The sequence below is a fragment of the Anolis carolinensis genome, unplaced genomic scaffold (genome assembly GCF_035594765.1).
Source record: "Anolis carolinensis isolate JA03-04 unplaced genomic scaffold, rAnoCar3.1.pri scaffold_10, whole genome shotgun sequence".
Classification (NCBI taxonomy): Eukaryota; Metazoa; Chordata; class Lepidosauria; order Squamata; family Dactyloidae; genus Anolis; species Anolis carolinensis.
In genome coordinates, this window is record NW_026943821.1 from 10,804,552 (window position 1) to 10,822,946 (window position 18,395).

At 46.7% G+C, this 18,395-nt stretch overlaps 1 protein-coding gene across 1 annotated transcript; it reads left to right on the top strand.

Moving 5' to 3' along the window:
• The first annotated feature begins 1,194 nt into the window (after positions 1 to 1,194).
• map3k10 (mitogen-activated protein kinase kinase kinase 10) lies at positions 1,195 to 17,901 on the top strand. Its single transcript, XM_003222884.3, has 11 exons — positions 1,195 to 1,608; positions 3,596 to 4,601; positions 7,673 to 7,853; positions 8,337 to 8,485; positions 9,705 to 9,880; positions 11,052 to 11,292; positions 12,123 to 12,245; positions 12,572 to 12,710; positions 12,860 to 12,972; positions 13,966 to 14,526; positions 15,962 to 17,901. Exons 2-11 carry the CDS (start codon positions 3,896 to 3,898, stop codon positions 16,297 to 16,299), a joined length of 2,727 nt encoding a protein of 908 aa, XP_003222932.2. The 5' UTR covers positions 1,195 to 1,608; positions 3,596 to 3,895; the 3' UTR covers positions 16,300 to 17,901.
• Positions 17,902 to 18,395: the final 494 nt, after the last annotated feature.

An 18,395-nucleotide genomic window follows, 5' to 3' on the forward strand; every position in this document is an offset into this window, starting at 1 on the left:
AAAATGTGGGCTAGACAAAACTACGGTTAGATGGATCTGTAATTGGCTAAGCGAACGAACCCAAAGGGTGCTCACCAATGCGTCACCTTCATCTTGGAAAGAAGTCACGAGTGGAGTGCCGCAGGGTTCCGTCCTGGGCCCTGTTCTGTTCAACATCTTTATTAACGACTTAGATGAAGGGTTAGAAGGCACGATCATCAAGTTTGCAGATGACACCAAATTGGGAGGGATAGCCAACACTCCAGAAGACAGGAGCAGAATTCAAAATGATCTAGAGAGATGGGACGAAACTAACAAAATGAAGTTCAACAGGGATAAATGCAAGATAATTCACTTTGGCAGAAAAAATGGAAATCAAAGATACAGAATGGGGGACGCCTGGCTAGACAGCAGTGTGTGCGAAAAAGACCTTGGAGTCCTTGTGGACAACAAGTTAAACATGAGCCAACAATGTGATGCGGCTGCTAAAAAAGCCAATGGGATTCTGGCCTGCATCAATAGGGGAATAGCGTCTAGATCCAGGGAAGTTATGCTCCCCCTCTATTCTGCCTTGGTCAGACCACACCTGGAATACTGCGTCCAATTTTGGGCAGCGCAGTTGAAGGAAGATGTTGACAAGCTGGAAAGCGTCCAGAGGAGGGAGACTAAAATGTTCAAAGGTCTGGAGAACAAGCCCTATGAGGAGTGGCTTAAAGAACTGGGCATGTTTAGCCTGCAGAAGAGAAGGCTGAGAAGAGACATGATAGCCATGTACAAATACGTGAGGGGAAGTCATAGGGAGGAGGGAGCAAGCTTCTTTTCTGCTGCCCTGCAGACTAGGACACGGAACAATGGCTTCAAACTACAGGAAAGGAGATTCCACCTGAACATCATTAAGAACTTCCTGACTGTGAGAAAGGCTGTTTGGCAGTGGAACTCTCTCCCCGGGGCCGTGGTGGAGGCTCCTCCTTTGGAGGCTTTTAAGCAGAGGCTGGATGGCCATCTGTCGGGGGTGCTTTGAATGCGATTTCCTGCTTCTTGGCAGGGGGTTGGACTGGATGGCCCATGAGGTCTCTTCCAACTCTACTATTCTATGATTCTATGATTCTTCCCTCCAAGCTGAAGCCACCCACCCCGCTTGCTAAGCCCTGGAACTACGAGTCCCATCATGCCCTTCCAAGCAGCCTGCCTGCCAGGCGCGCCTCCCTCCTCCTCCTGCCCAGCCGGGCACCAGCTGACAGGTCCTCCCGCGACGGCTGCAAGGGAGGGATTGCGGGGAAGGAGGGACCCCCGGAGCCTTGCCAGGGGGCAGAGGAACCCCCGGGTGCCACCTCTCCCCCCTCCTTTGCTTCCTTCCCTCCCTCCCATCGCCGGGAATCAAAGCCGCATCTCCGCCGGGAAGAGCATCCAAGGAAGGAGGAGGACCACCCGCCTCGCCTCCCTCCCCCCTCCCTCCTCCCTCTCTTTCCTCTCTTTCTCGCCTAAGGGGAGGGGGCTGCTGTTAGGGTTGCCCCCTCCTCCTTTTTGCCCCACAGACTAGCAAGCAGGTGAATGGATGGCTGGAGAGAGAAAGAGAGAGAAGGAGGCACCTTGCGCCTTGCAAACTGGTGAGGCTCCTGGGTAAGAAAGGTAAGTAGAGGAAGGTGGAGAAGGGGCACCACAGCCAGGCTTAAATCTTTCCATTGCTCACCGAGGCCTCATCCTCTCCATCCTCTTCCCAGTGGGGACTGGCACAAGGCGGACACCCTCCCTCCCACAACTATGAGAAGCCACCAGCATCTTGCATAAGGTTTATTTGCCAAGCTGGTGCCCATGCCAGCCCCCACTCTCCCCAGCTTTTGTGTGAGATAATACCTATGCAACTGGGAAGGCATTACTGGTTTATGAGGGTCTCTCCTTTTATTTTTGCAATGATCCAAGTCCCTCTCTGAGCAAAGACATGGCAAAATGGGAAGAGAGAAGGGCGCTTTCTGTTGTGTTAATATGGCCTGCGTTTATCTATTTCTTTGCCTGTCCTCTGAGGGTGGTGTTGGTGGGGCACATAATGGCCTCTTTCTTCTCTGCATTCAGCTGGGAAGAGGTTGACAAAGGAAGGGAGGTTGCAAGGATTGTTTTTCTTTAAAGGGCCAGATTAGAATAAGACTAGCCAACACATATTTTGTTGGGTTGCTATGAGTTTTCCAGTCTGTATGGCCATGTTCCAGAAGCATTCTCTCCTGTTGTTTTGCCCACATCTATGGCAGGCATCCTCAGAGGTTGTGAAGTCTGTTGGAAACTAGACAAGTGGGGTTTATATATCTGTGGAATGTCCAGGATGGCAGAAAGAACTCTTGTCTGTTGGAGGCAAGTGTAAATGTTGCAATTAATCACCTTGATTAGCACTGAAAAGCCTTGGCTTGTTCTCATGAATGTAAAGACAAAGATCCACCCAGAGGAAAAGTGTTCTTACCATACATCAAAGGACCCAGGACTGCATAGGGAAGCTGATGAGGAAACACAACTTACAAACTATCTACAGACTCACTAAGAAAATCCAACAAGTGCTACATTCAGTAAAGGACAAGAGGGATCCTCTCACCTCTGCAGGAGTCTACCGTATACCATGCAGCTGTGGAGAAGTCTACACAGGGACCACCAAATGCAGCAAAGGTGCTACTGACTAACTCAACCAAAGAAGTCAGCCATAGCAGAGCACTTGATGAACCAACCCAGACACAGCATATTATTTGAGAACATAGAATTGCTGGACCACTCTAGCAACCACCATGTCAGACTACACAGAGAAGCCATTGAAACTCACAAGCATGTGGACAATTTCAACAGAAAGGAGAAAACCATGAAAATGAACAAAACTGGCTACCAGTATTAAAAAAAAACTCTCTAAAATCAGGACAGTAATTAAAGGACAACACTCTAAAAAAAAAGGGAATTGCAGGCATGAAACAATCAGGGCCGGCTAACACCTCCCAAAAAAGGATTCCCCCAGGCAGATACCAGCCAGGCCTTGAAGCTGTAAGGCTTTTCAATGCTAATCAAGATGGCCAATTGCAACATTCACACTTGCCTCAAGCAGAGAAGAAATCTTTCTCCCACCCTGGACATTATTCCACAGATATATAAACCCCACTTGCCTAGTTTCCAACAGACCTCACAACCTCTGAGGATGTCTGCCATAGATGTGGGCAAGATGTCAGGAGAGAATGCTTCTAGAACATGGCTATACAGCCCGGAAAACTCACAGCAACCCAGTGATCCGGCCATGAAAGCCTCCAACAACTCATACTTTGTTGCCTCAAATGTTAGCCCTATTTCTGGGTCTGTTTTGACCTGATAATTCCAAAAAGGGTACCAGCTTTCTTCTATCAACACTATCTTTTGAGATACAGAACATATGCCATATACTGGTATTCATCTGCTTGTCCATGGAAAACCATTATAACCATGTCTAAAAAACTAGAGCTGTTATGGTCTGTGCCATTTTCTGAATCCATTCTCCAAATAACCCCAGGAAGAGGCCTGAACACTGAGGTGCCACAGGTTGTTGTTGTTGTTGTTGTTGTTGTTGTTGTTGTTGTTCTGTGTAATAATTCTGATCATGGTCACCTTTTCTTTGCAGGTTTTTCTCCCTTGTTCAAACATCTTCAGGGCCTAAGATTCTTTGTTGACTCTTCAAAAGACTTTCCAGGAAAGTTGTTGCTGCTGCATCAGTTTTGGATTTGAAAGAATGGAAAGAAAAAGGGAAGTTAAAAGTGAATTCTCTGAAGAAGGATGTCTAGCCCAAAAGAAAGGAAACTGTGGTGGATTGAGAAAATTGGAATCAAAAGGAGCTGTGGTTGTTCTTTTGACCCCATTGGACCCATGAGGCATTCAAGGCTGTGACCGGTGGCAAACAGGGCCTGTGTTGGTCACCAGCTCCATGGAGCCAGCATGCAAGGAGACACAGGACAGTATAGGGGCTTGGAATACTGGCCCAATGACCCCCAACCCGGTCTGGATGGCTGTCTTTGACTATGAGGCCACGGCAGAAGAGGAGCTGACATTGCGGAGGGGAGACCGGGTAGAAGTCCTGTCAAAGGATTCCACCGTCTCTGGGGACGAGGGCTGGTGGACGGGCAAACTCCAGGACAAGGTGGGCATCTTTCCGAGCAACTATGTCACTAGCAACCATAAGTACACCCAGATCCAGGGTTCCCTCACCTGCCCACCTCCCCTGGAAATCTCCTTCCAAGAGCTGGAACTGGATGAGATCATTGGGGTGGGGGGCTTTGGGAAGGTCTACAAGGGGCTGTGGCGTGGGGAAGAGGTCGCTGTGAAGGCCACCCGGCAAGACCCTGAGGAGGACATTGCCGTGACGGCGGAGAATGTACGGCAGGAGGCCCGGCTCTTCGCCATGCTGCAACATCCGAACATCATTGCCCTCAAGGCCGTCTGCCTCAACCTGCCCCACCTGTGCCTGGTGATGGAGTATGCCCGCGGAGGGGCACTCAACCGGGCGCTCGCCGGCAAGAAGGTGCCTCCCCATGTGCTGGTCAACTGGGCTGTCCAGATTGCCCGGGGCATGAACTACCTCCATAATGAAGCCATCGTTCCCATCATCCACCGAGACCTCAAGTCCATCAACAGTAAGTGCCATGAGGTGGGAAATCAGGGTCTGGAAGGGGGGAAATGGGTGCAGTGTTGACATCCCACTCCATATGTGGAGCCACATGTGACCTTCCTCTGAAGCTCTTCCAAGTCCCTAAATTGAACCAAAAACCTTTGGTGAAGGTGGTAAATTTCTCAAAATAAGCACTTGCCACTCCGGGGAGTAACTCTAAATCAACGCTGTTTTAATATTTTGTATATTTAATTATTTTGTATATTTGTATATTTTAAATTTTATGCTAATGCTTTTATTTTGAGCCAGTTGGATTCTCCTTCGGGAGATACAAAGCAGTGTATAAATAAATATTATAATTGGTAAATGTAAAGGTTTTCCCCGGACATTAAGTCTAGTTGTGTCCAACTCTGGGGGTCATGTGGCCGGCATGAATGCATGGACTGCCGTTACCTTCCTGCTGAAGCAATACCTATTAATCTACTCACCAGAGGCGGTCCAACAGCAAGGCAAAGTCAATGCCCACCGCTGGTGCACACCAACAGGGGGCGCTCTCGAGGCGCCCCCATGTAAACACGGGGGCACCGCGGTGGCGGTGCCGCCCGCCGCCATCTCCCATCTTTTTTCGGCTGCACATTGCCCGGAAGGCGGGCCCAGGAGAGCGTGCGTATGCTCTCTTGGGCCCACCTTCTGAGTGGCGTGAGAGCGTGCACTACCGCACTGCCGCCGCACAGCTGCCATAGCAGCCGCCGCACTGCTGCTGCAGCTTCAGCCGCACCGCAGCCACGGCCTCTGGTTTGTGGCAGGGTGGGTGGGTGTTTGGGCGCCAAAATGGGGGGGGGGGCAGTATTAGGCTTGCCTACTACTTGGAATTACCTCGGGCCGGTTCTGCTACTCACATTTGCATGTTTTCGAACTGCTAGGTTGGCAGAAGCTGGACCTAACAGCAGGAGCTCATCTTGCTCCCTGGATTTGAACCGCCAACCTTTCGGTCAGCAAGTTCACCAGCTCAGCGGTTTAACAACAACAACAACAACAACAACAACAACAATAATAATAATAATAATAATAATAATAGCATTCCTGCTACCCAAGTCTTCCTCTCCAAAGAGAAAAACCTTGATTTCAAAGAGCTGAAATTCCCCCAAATGGAAACTAGATGTTACTCCTGGTTTCATCCATTACCAATTTATAGCTGATTTGGTGGGCAGGGGTGAAAACTGATCCCCGTATCCTCGATAGTTACCCAAGAGTACCATGCACAGCCAAGTCTGTTGCTGTGTCCTTCAGTCTATAGTACCTGCTTCCTTCTTAAATATGTATACATAATATACACATAGGTCAGCATCGTTTTTGGTGACATACACAGGCATATGTTGTGCTATGTGTATGGAATTATTTTTTGGGCAATGTTAACGTGTTGTATTTGACTGATCCACATGTGATAGCACATAAATGCACAGACCAGCATGTGAATGCACATTCCCTGTATCATTATTTTTACACCCTGCATATTGTAATTGCACAATGCATTGTAATCTATGTGCACAGGCCATGGATCTACATATGGTGTAGTGTGTTGATATTCAGCATGGAGGTGTCTTAGCACCAGCGTCACACCTTTCTGTCAAAAGGCCTCCACCTGACTCTCCAACCCAGTAGTAGTCAGTGGGGATGTATGGAACATTGCTCTGTTTCTTTTATGTTACTATTCGTAGGTAATATTTAAGTTCTGTTGTCTTCTTCTGGGCCATTTCCTTAGTTGGACCTGGACTTTCAAAAGTTAAGCAATGAAGAGGTTTGAGCTCAAAAATTTGGTTCTAACTGTAGATCTCCATGTGGTTTCAACGCACAGCATATGAAACTGTAGTAAGAAATTAGACTCCTGCTTGCTGGATGAAGTTCTAAATGTGAGCCTTCAGTCAGGAGTGAAGCTCATGCATCCCTTTCGATACCATGCCTGGGCTGAACCCCCCCAGCACTCCTTGCCATTGACCATGCTGGAAGGGATGCTGTGACTTGCAATCCAACCACATCTGGAGCGGAGCATATGAAGCCATGTCCTTTGGAGGGAGGTTTAGAGAGGTTAGTATGTTTGGCCTGGAGAAGAGAAGGTAACGTGATAGCATGTTTAAATATTTGAAAGGGGGTTGTATTGACAATGGAGCAAGCTTGGTTTGTTGCTTCTCCAGGGATCAGGACAGAGCAATAGATTCAAATTTTACAGGAAGAGATTCTACCTAAATATTAGGAACTTCCTGACAGTAAGAGATCTTTGATTATCATTATTATAATTTATTGTTGTTTTTGTGTTGTCAAAGGCTTTCATGGCTGGAATCACTGAGTTGTTGTGAGTTTTCCAGGGTATATGGCCATGTTCTAGAAGCATTATCTCCTGATGCTTTGCCCACATCTATGGCAGGCATCCACAGAGGTTGTGAGGTCTGTTGGAAACTAGGCAAGTGGGGTTTAAATATCTGTAACATATGTCATGTAATTTATATACCTCCCAACAAAGGATTCCCCCAGGCAGGAAGCAGCCAGGATTTGAAGCTGTGAGGCCATTCAATGCTAATCAAGCTGGCCAACTGCAGACAACAGTTCTTTCTCCCACCCTGGAAATTATTCCACAGATATATAAACCCCACTTGCCTAGTTTTCAGCAGACCTCACAACCTCTGAGGATGCCTGCCATAGATGTGGGTGAAACCTCAGGAGAGAATGCTTCTGGAACATGGCCATACAGCCCAAAAAACTCACAGCAACCCAATTCAAATGGTGTCTAAATGTGCAAGAAACTATCTACCTTCTGATCTGTGTCCAGGGATGGCCATGTGGCAGAGAGGGCGAGTCTTGCTTAATATCCCGTCTTTCTGAAAATGCTGCGGGCAGCTGAGATCAATCAGATCAAATCTTGAAATCCATCCCATCAGGAAAACAAATGGCCTGAAATCTATAAAGCCAGCAAGCATGAAAGGGGCTGGAAAGGGTGCCCATGTCTCCTCTTTTTTGTGACATCCATCCATCCCTCCCTCTCTCCTTCTCTCTGTCCCTCCCTCCTTTGTACCATCTGCCATTTCTCCTGCCTCTTCCCAGTTTTAATCCTGGAGCGCATTGAGAATGAGGACTTGAGCAGCTGCACCCTCAAGATCACCGATTTCGGCCTGGCCCGTGAGTGGCACAAGACTACCAAGATGAGCGCAGCGGGCACCTATGCCTGGATGGCACCTGAGGTCATCAGGCACTCCCTCTTCTCCAAGAGCAGTGACGTTTGGAGGTAAGAATTCCAGCATAATTCTTGTACAGAACTGACAGAGACGTCTTTTGGGGATTCAGAATGCTCTATCATGCTTAAGCAGCCGAGGGGTAAAAGGAAAGGGCCTGAGGCTGTTAGGAATGGTGGGAGTTGAAGTCCAAAACACCTGGAGGGCCCATGTCTGCTCTATCAGTCGATTGATCAGTTAATGAACTCACTAACATCCTGCTAGGAAAGGCTGAAATATTTACCCTTCTTATACTTGGGTGTTGAGAGCAAAGTAGTGAATTGCTCTTGAAGATTTTGCAATGGAAAGTGCCACACCTTACGATCTGGCAGTGGTCCTGTAAGAATTAAAAACCATTAAGCCGAGCATCTGAATTCCCTCGTTGCCCCACTGGAAGCAGTTCTGTGCAAGGAGGGAATGATGTTTGTGTGTATGTATTTGTCTTGTTGTTTTGCTCACTCATTCCCTGCATCCCTTTTTTTCGTCTCTCTCTCTAGCTTTGGAGTGCTGCTGTGGGAACTGCTGACTGGCGAAGTCCCATACCGGGAGATCGACGCCCTTGCCGTGGCCTATGGAGTGGCTATGAACAAGTTGACGCTGCCCATCCCCTCCACCTGCCCCGAACCCTTTGCCTGCTTACTGGAGGGTGAGTGAGAAGCAGGCAGAGACTCAGGTTTTCCCCATTTCTGACTCCTTGGAGCTTTGGGTTGCCAGGAGACTATTCTAGTTTAACTTCTATGGCTGCATCCTATGGAATCTTGCGCTTGTAGTTTGGTGAGGTGTTAGAGCGCTCTCTAAATGTCCCTCCTAGAATTACAATCCCAGGATTCCATATGGAACCATGTCAGTAAAAATGAAATCATGGTAGTATAACGGTATAGGTTAGGTAAAGGTTTTCCCCTGACGTTACATCCAGTCGTGTCTGACTCTGGGGGTTGGTGCTTATCTCCATTTCTAAGCTGAACAGCCAGCTTTGTCCATAGACACCTCCAAGGTCATGAGTTCATGGAGCGCCATTACCTTCCCACCACAGTTCTACTTATTGATCTACTCACATTTGTATGTTTTCGAACTGCTAGGTTGGCAGAAGCTGGGGCTAACAGCAGGCGCTCCCCGGATTTGAACCTGTGACCTTTTGGTCCACAAGTTCAGCAGCTCAGCACTTTAACACGCTGCACCATTGGTGGCATTATAATGGTATAATGTAGGTATAATGTAGGTGATAATGTGGACAGCCTTATACCATCCCATCTTAAACTACAGAAAGCTGCCAAATGTGACTCCAAACAGCTTGCCCAAACAAGGTCCAGACTGCCTATCCGTCCTCTCCTATTTTCATAGACTTGTTTCCCCCTGACCTTCCACATCTGAGTCTGGGATCTATGGAGGAGTGATTCCACTCTGGTGCTGAATCTTATCCCGCAAATAGGTAAAGCACCTTAGACAGCTTCTGCAAAGAAGACATGAACATGTGCCTCTTCTTGCCCCTGGAAATCCACTTATTGCTTATCCTACCCATCTTGTTCTCTCTTTGCTCCACATTTATGTTGTTGACCAGGGGAGTCTAGGAATTGTAGCCTGAAAATGTATCGTCTCCAACATTTGGCTCAAAGTCTAATATTTGGCCCTGAAATTCTTTCCCTGTATTCTGAGGTCTGTGAAGGCTGAATGGGCAGGTGAACGTGGTGCAACCCATATTCTCGAATTTGTTCTATAATTTCAGAGCATTGCCTTCCTCTACTCAACGATGGCAAGCGATAGATGGACTTTTTTTCAGGATGGGTGGGGTAGATGCCACGTTTAATGCTTGCATTAGGCTTAAACCCTTTTTGGTTTCTCTGCCCTCTTACTCCCTGACCTGGCAGAGTGCTGGAGCCCAGACCCTCATTCTCGACCAGACTTCAGCTCCATCCTGCAGCAGCTGGTGGCAATAGAGCAGTCTGCAATGTTCCAGATGCCACTGGAGTCCTTCCACTCTTTGCAGCAGGACTGGAAGGTGGAGATCGCTGGCATGTTTCTCGACTTGAGGACCAAGGAGAAAGTGAGCCCCCATTTCCATCGCTTTGGCTCAGATTTCCATGCACTTCTTCCAATCCACTGCTTGTCTGTCAGCCCATTACCTGGAACCTTTGTTGCAAATATTCTAGATCAGGATGGTGTAGTTGTGACATGGGCAAAGTGTAGCTTGAGCCACTTTAGGCTGTATTATGGCCCTTGAGTACACCAGATGCCTTGAATTATGGCAGCAATAAATTTTAAAATGCGTTTTCAGGGTCTCCCCTCATACTGTTGGAACATAAAATAATATCCATTTTTTAAAACTAGGGCTAAGATCCTGTATCACCCAATATAGTTACAATGAGATAATTCCATTATCCTACCTCCTTCTGCCAGAGCCATTGCCTCAAAAAGCTATTTCTTAAGCGAGGTGGTGCCTCAAGCAAAGGATTAAAGGATGCTGTGGTTTTTAACTTTGAATATGTTTTAATGGTTTTTAACTGGGAATTTTTAGTAGTGTCTATATTTAATCCTGTTTTAATGCTTGCATATTTGTATATTTTAAATTGCCTTCGGGCGAGATAAAGCAGGGTATAAATAAATTATTATTATTATTATTATTATTAGTAGTAGTAGTAGTAGTAGTAGTACTAGTAGTAGTAGATTTCTGGGGTGCAGTCAATCAGGGCACTTGAAATTTTGGACTACTGGCCTCTCTTGGTCCCAGGATGCATTGAGATGTGTAACTAGAGAGACATTTTAATGTGCCTCATAACTGGGAAGCTTTGCTCTGCAGCATCTTAAAAACCCTTTGGTAGAGGCACTGCCTGGTCCAAGAGGCAGGTTTTTTGGGCTTACACTTGGTCATATAAGCTACAATAAATATGAATCTCAAAAATTACAAATTCATAAGTCCAACTGAGGACCTCATAAATGTTAAACAGCATTATTTGCAAACCTGTGGAGGAACTGTTCACTTGAAATTCCTTCAACTAGGTCACCTTCAAAAGTCAAGATTATTACATTTGCTTTTGGTCAGAGAAGAGGGCAGAATATGTATCTAGCAATGCCCTGATGCTTTCTCCCACCACTCCCACCCCAGTCCCATCACATCACATCACTACACCTCTGGATGGAGCAAATGATTTAAGTGGTGTGAAACTGCTATAGTTGTGCAGTGTGGACACATCTTTTGTCTTCCTTGCCATTTCCAGGAGCTGCGGAGCCGAGAGGAAGAGCTGCTCCGTGCGGCTCAGGAGCAGAAGACCCAAGAAGCAGAGCTACGTCGGCGTGAACAGGAGTTGGCGGAGCGTGAAATCGACATTGTAGAGCGGGAGCTGAACCTCATCATGATGCAGATGGGCCAAGAGAGGCCCCGGGTCAAGAAGCGGAAGGGGCACTTCCGACGTTCCCGCCTGAAGCTACGTGATGGCAACCGTATCAGCCTCCCATCAGGTGCACAGGCTGGGCAGCAGACCTGAACCAAGGGGATGAGGGGATGAGGAAGGGGGAGACACAGAACATGATTAAAATATACATACAATAGAGTCTCACTTATCCAAGCTAAATGGGCCAGTAGAAGCTTAGATAAGTGAATATTTTGGATAATAAGGAGGGATTAAGGAAAAGCCTTTTAAACATCAAATTAGGTTATGATTTTACAAATTAATCACCAAAACTTCATGTTATACTACAAATTTGACAGAAAAAGTAGTTCAATACGCAGTAATGTTATGTTGCAATTACTGTATTTACGAATTTAGCATCAAAATATCACGATATATTGAAAACATTGACTACAAAAATGGCTTGGATTATCCAGAGGCTTGGATAAGCGAGGCTTGGATAAGTGAGACTCTATTGTATTTGACAGACCAGTGGTCATCTCTGCTGTGAGCTTGCTTTTGTTGGGATTCCTACATTGCCCCAATTTAATCTTCCCAAAGATTATGATTGCCGTCTTGCAGCATCCAAAGGCTTTTTGGATGCTTCTAGGAGCTTGGTATCAGAAGTAAAAGGAAGGCAGTTTGGGAATGCTCAAGAGCCAACAACCTCCTTGAACAAAATCTTCTAAAATGCTACTTATCACTTACAGGATATGGAATTTGGTGAGGAACTAGCACTTTTGGAGGGAGAAGGCTAGAGATCTTCTAAAACTACAACTGTCATGATTCCATAGCATTGAACTATGGCAGTTAAAGTGGCACCGAACTGCAATTATTTTACTGTATAGCTGCACCCCTATATTCTCCCTCTGAAATTTTATCCTCGTATTTCTTCCTTAGGGTTTGAACACAAGATCACAGTGCAGGCATCCCCAACTCTTGACTGTCGGAAAGGGCTGGGGGCCAATGGGGCCAGTCCGCCTGGGAGCCCCAACATCATCCCACGCCTCCGTGCCATACGCTGTAAGTACCATTAACACCTCTGCCACTAATATGCTGGGGTTTCCCAAGATATTTCTTTCTGTGGGGAAGTAGAGGCACTGTCCTTATACACAAAGCCAGTTGCTTTCTTTTGGGCACCACTTTTCTAGTTGGAGGCAAACATAGTTTCGGATGCAAAGCTTAAGACTTCTACTTTTGTGTAGCACAGCTCCCCAGATCTCCCCTCCATCATGGCCCCTCACTGTGCTGGCTGGGAGATTCAGGGAATTGTAATCTAAGTGATTAATTGTTCCGAGCTCTACTTTTGGGGACCCCTTGTACGAACCACTCTTTGCATGGTTTCATAGTGACGCCCTTGGATGGAAACCGAACATGGGGACGCAGCACTACGATCAAGAAGGAGGAGCTGGTGGGGACCAAGAAGAAAGGCCGGACGTGGGGCCCCAGTTCCACCGTCCACAAGGAGAGACTAGGAGGAGAGGAAAGGTGAGGGCCTGAAACCTGAAGGAAAGTGTGACAATGGGGCAGCAGGAAGGGTTACGTTCGGGATAGAGAAACAAAATTGTCTCCTGGAAGGAGGCTAAAGCGGGTTCAGCCTTCCAGATTGGGGTCATTTTTTTCTTTGACTTATACAGGTTGAAGTCTCTGGCTGAAGGCAGCAAGCAGTGGTCCTCCAGTGCTCCCAACCTGGGCAAGTCTCCGAAGCACATGCCGTTGGCTGGGGGCTTTGCTAGCCTCAACGAGATGGGTGAGCTGGTTTTGCAGGTGGTTGAGTGGATCCTCGGAGAGGAAGTGTTGCCTATACTTATTCTAAAATGGCATGGAAGAAATGTTGATTTATTCTGGCCTGGACTCAAGTCTTCAAACAGGTGTTAGAGATCAAGGCTCTAACGCATTATTCACAGGATCTAAATGATGAAGATCCTATGTAATGGTGGCAGAGAGTGAATCAGTACAACTTGTAATTAAGTAAAACATATGAGGCCAACAACTTTCGTTGTGCATTGGCACAAAGGAGCATTTTTGGCACATCCCTTTGCAAATCATTGGCTGTTCGTATTGGAACAGGGTACAGAGAGTGGCCACCCAACGCCAATTGTATATGAAAGTATCCTTATGCCTCCTTGGGCATTGATTTGTTCCGATGATGATGATGATGATAAAAAACAAAGTGTGGTTCATTGATGTTGCAATCCCAGGTGACATCAGAATCGATGAGAAGCAACTGGAAAAGCTTACTCAATACAAGGATTTAAAAATCAAACTGCAAAGACTTTGGCACAAGTCAAGGTGGTCCCAATGGTGATTGGCACACTGGATGCAGTGCCTAAAGACCTTGACCAGCACTTGAAAATAATCGGTGCTGATACAATCACCATCTATCAGCTGCAAAAGGCCACCCTACTCAGATCTGCAGGCATTATTTGCCAATACTTCACATAGTCCTAGACACTTGGGGAGTGTCTAAAATGTGATCCAATACAAAAACCAGCAGAGTGATCTTGTTTGCTGTGTAGTAATCTTGATGCATATCAAATTATTATTATTATTATTATTATTATTATTATTATTATTATTATTATTATTATTAAACAAAGAAGTATAGAATACTTGCTTATGTAATAAGAAAAAAGTACTTAGCTAATGTAATGCTTCACTAGTGTATGTCATTGATGTGAATGTACAAATGTATCTGACTAAAATACTGACTAACTGTTCCTTTTTCTCTCTGCAACCTCAGAGGAGTACACAGAGAAGGAGAGCAGCACACCTCACTCACCATACATGCCCCTCTTGCCACCGCCAGAAGGAGATGCCAGTCTGAAGACCTTACCGCCCAGTTTGGAGTGGTCCAAGCGGGGAACAGCCTCCCACCACCATCGGCGTCGCAGTGAGCTCGTGCTACTGGGCTGTGCCTCTATCTTAGCCTCCATTGCCCTGGGTGCTGAGCTGGCAGAGTTGGCAGGCGAAGGGTTGATGGCTCGCGCTGCTTCGGGCCCCCCCAGCTCTGCTACCCTCCTCTCCCTCTCCTCTCTCTCGGATTGCAACTCCACCAAGTCCCTTCTGCCTTCGGACAGTGATGAAGCCCCCCTGTACGAGCCCCCCAGCCTCCCTGAGAGCCCCCTGCCAACTCCTCGCCATAACCCCCTGGTGGACGTCACCATCGAGAGCTTCAAGAAGGACCCCCGGCAGTCACTCACCCCGACCCATGTCAGCGCCACCCAGGCTGTCAATAGGGGTCACCGTCGGACACCATCCGATGGGGCCATCCGTCAGGGCCTGCAAGGTGGTGACTGCAAAGGTGAGCATCAGTTCCTGAATTAAAAGCTCCCCTGGAGTTTAAGTTGGGCTCAATGTATCCAAAACTTCACTAGGAGCTTAAGATGGTTCATCCCTCCAACAGAGCGTTGGACTCAGCTCTCTGAATGCTTCCTGGGAGTCAAGTTGGATGCATCCCTCCCAAAACTCCCATGGGGTTAAATTCTTTAGGCTAAAATTCTCGCATTTGCAGTGTTCATATTCCTTTGTCAATGGTTTGCTCCTTTCCTTTGGATGCGTAAGCCCTACTTGAACCTTACGCTATTGCAATTTGGGGATTGAAGGTGGAACTGTATTGTCGAAAGCTTTCATGGCTGGAATCACTGGGTTGCAATGAGTTTTTCAGGCTGCATGGCCATGTTCCAGAAGCATTATCTCCTAAAGTTTTGCCTGCATCTGTGACTGGCATCTTCTGTTGGCAGTGAAGCAAGTGGAGTGTGTGTATCTATCTATCTATCTATCTATCTATCTATCTATCTATCTATCTATCTATCTATATCTGTGGAACGTCCAGGGTGGGAGATAGAACCCTTGTCTGTTTAAAACAAGTGTGAATGTTGCAATTAGCAAGCTTGAATTAGCATTTGATTCCCATGAAGCTTCCAAGTCAATCAGTGAGGGTATCTGATTGAGATAGCCTGGCCTTTGTTGCCTGGAGGCATCCTCTCTTTGGGGCTGTGTTAACTGACTTTTGGTTGCTTGTTGCCTGGAGTTCTCTTGTTTCTGAGTGGTTCACTTGCTTTATTGCCAACAGAACCTTTGAAGATGCTGGCCACAGATGCAGGCAAAACGTTATGAGAGAATGCTGCTAGAACATGGCCATACAACTCAAAAAAATCACAGCAACCCACTGAAGATGGAACTCCGATTGGGGTGGGGGGAGGGGGCAATGGCCTCATTTTGCCCTGTGAACTATACATTGAGGTTAGCACCTGTATAATATGCACAATGCAAGTATATTGGGATTTCATCCAAAAATGTAGCTGCAGATTGTGTTAATAGTTCAGGAACATCTGGAGGTATTTTCTTTTTTCCTAGATTGTTATAGGTTGTTCTCAAAGGCTTTCATGGCTGGAATCACTGGGTTGCTGTGACTTTTCCAGGCTGTATGGCCATGTTCCAGAAGCATTCTCTCTTGACGTTTCACCCACATCTATGGCAGGCATCCACACAGTTTGTGAGGTCTGTTTGAAACTAGGCAAAATATAAATCCCAATTGCCTAGTTTCCAACAACACAATCTCTGAGGATTCCTGCCATAGATGTGGATGAAATGTCAGAAGAGAATGCTTCTGGAACATGGCCATGCAGCCAAGAAAAATCACAGCAACCTTGTTACAGGTTGTTTGTGGGAGAGATTTCCACAGGATAAATGCACACTCACTTTCTTCTCTGTCTGTTTATTCCAATCCTCTTCAGGCTTACAGGAAACGTTGCCCTTTCCACGTTTGCCAGACCTTTCCCAGGCCGGTCACAAGGCCTCTTTGGACACGATGCCAGTTGAGCGGCCCCGGACACTGGCCTTTGCACCGCGGCCTCGTCCAGCCTCAGGCCGGCACCGCATTGACCCTTGGAAACTCATCTCCCTCGGAAGCTCGTCTCATCTCTCCTCACCCGGGGAGGCCGCCAAGGGAACCGCGGCCTTACGCCAGACTCTTCTGGACATGGACATGGACGGGCAGAACCGGGACAGCACTGTGCCATTGTGTGAGGGGCAAACCCCATGCTATAGCCTGGAGACGGACGTGTCTCATTGACACAGCTACTTGTCTCAGTTAGGGAAGTCCACAGCTGAAACTGTGTCTCTCTTAGTGTTGAATATGGACGGCACTTCTCTAGCTTTAACCCTGGGAAGATCATGGAACAGAGTGAGATACCTTAAAGCTACATCAAATGGGATGAAGATACCTTTTCCCCTTCTCTTTCCAAACTCTAACTTTCCTCTGTTACCATCCCACCCCAACATGGCTATTTTGTAAAGAGGAAAACATTGAGGAATAGCTCCTCTTTGGGTGCATCTGCACTGTTCAGTTATTGCAATTCGACACTGTTTTCACTGCTCTGGAATACTAGGAGTTGAGTTTGGTGAGGGACCAGCATTCTTTGGCAAAGAAAGCTAAAGATCTTGTGAAATGATAGCTCTCATGATCATATAGCATTGTGCCATTGCAATTAAATTGGTGTCAAGCTGCAACAATTCCATAGTGTAGAACAGGCATGGGCAAGCGTTGACCCTCCAGGTGTTTTGGACTCCAACTCCCACCATTCCTAACAGCCTCAGGCCCTTTCCTTTCCCCCCTCAACTGCTTAAGCTGAAGCTTAAGGAAGGGGCCTGAGGCTGTTAGGAATGGTGGGAGTTGGAGTCCAAAACACCTGGAGGGCCAATGTTTGCCCATGCCTGGTGTAGATACACCTTTGGTTGTTCTGCGTCCCCCTCCATAATCTGCTCAGAATTAAAGCTATAAGAGTTTTCTCCCGGATCCAACTTGGAAAACATAGTATCTATCAATATAGCCAGAGAGAAACTTAGCTAGAGTTTGGGGATGTGCTGCAGGAACCCTTTTATTTATTGACTATGGGCCTCCCAAGCAGAGTCCTTTTCCACATCACAAGATGGTTCGGCCATTTGTCCAATTTGGTGCTCCATCTGTGTGCCTGGCTGTGAATGAGGCTGCTGAGAAGCCTTCATAGGTCATGTCTGATCCAAGCAATTGTCATTCCAATTCTGTTTTCCCCTTTTTTATATAAAAAAGAAAAGGAAAATGCCGTGTTGTTGTCCATTGTCAAGTCACCTTTGATGTAAGCCGTCAATTATGCTGCCTTAGATCTTGTAAACTTGGGACAATGTTTTCCTGGATTGAATCTATCTGCTATGCACTCTTAATTTTCCCTATCATGTTATCATTGTCCATTTAATTATGTTGTCTCATAATGTGTTGTCGAAGGCTTTCATGGCCGGAATCACTGGGTTGCTGTGTGTTTTCCGGGCTGTATGGCCATATTCTAGAAGCATTCTCTCCTGAGGTTTCACCCACATCTATGGCAGGCATCCTCAGAGGTTGTGAGGTCTGCTGGAAACTAGGCTACTGAGGTTTATATATCTTTGGAATAATGTCCAGGGTGGGAGAAAGAAATCTTGTCCGTTGGAGGCGAGTGTGAATCTTGCAATTAATCACCTTGATTAGCACTGAAAAGCCTTGCAGCTTCAAAGCTTGGCTGATTCCTAGCTGGGAGAATCCTTTGTTGGGAGGTGTTAGCTGGCCCTGATTGTTTCATGTCTGGGATTCCTCTGTTTTCTGAGTGTTGTTATTTATTTACTGTCCTGATTTTAGAGTTTTTTAATACTAGTAGCCAGATTTTGTTTGTTTTCATGATTTCCTCCTTTCTGTTGAAATTGTCCACATGCTTGTGGATTTCAATGGCTTCTCTGTGTAGTCTGATGAACCAACCTGGACACAGCATATTGAGAACACAGAAATGCTGGACCACTGTAACAACCACTATGTCGGATGAATCAGGACCAATTGGATCTTTCCTCCTTCTGCCTTACTTCCATTTGGCAGCTTATTTTCAAAGGGAGAATCCATTGCAAGTTTTATCTGATGGAGGAATAGTCTTGTGATATCGAATCCAAGCCAAATTCTGAAAAGCAGCAGGCAACGAAGCAAGGGAAAGGGTTCCTTCCTTCCTGCCTTCCCAAACCTCCATCTCCCCCTCTCCGTTTTCTGCACTGCCAACTCCAGCGTATGGATGGAAAAAGCGCCACATCTCTGATCTTCTCTGCTGCATCCCAGTCACCATGGCAACAACATCATGTTACCTGAAGTAGATCAGGCAGCAGCATCTACAGGAA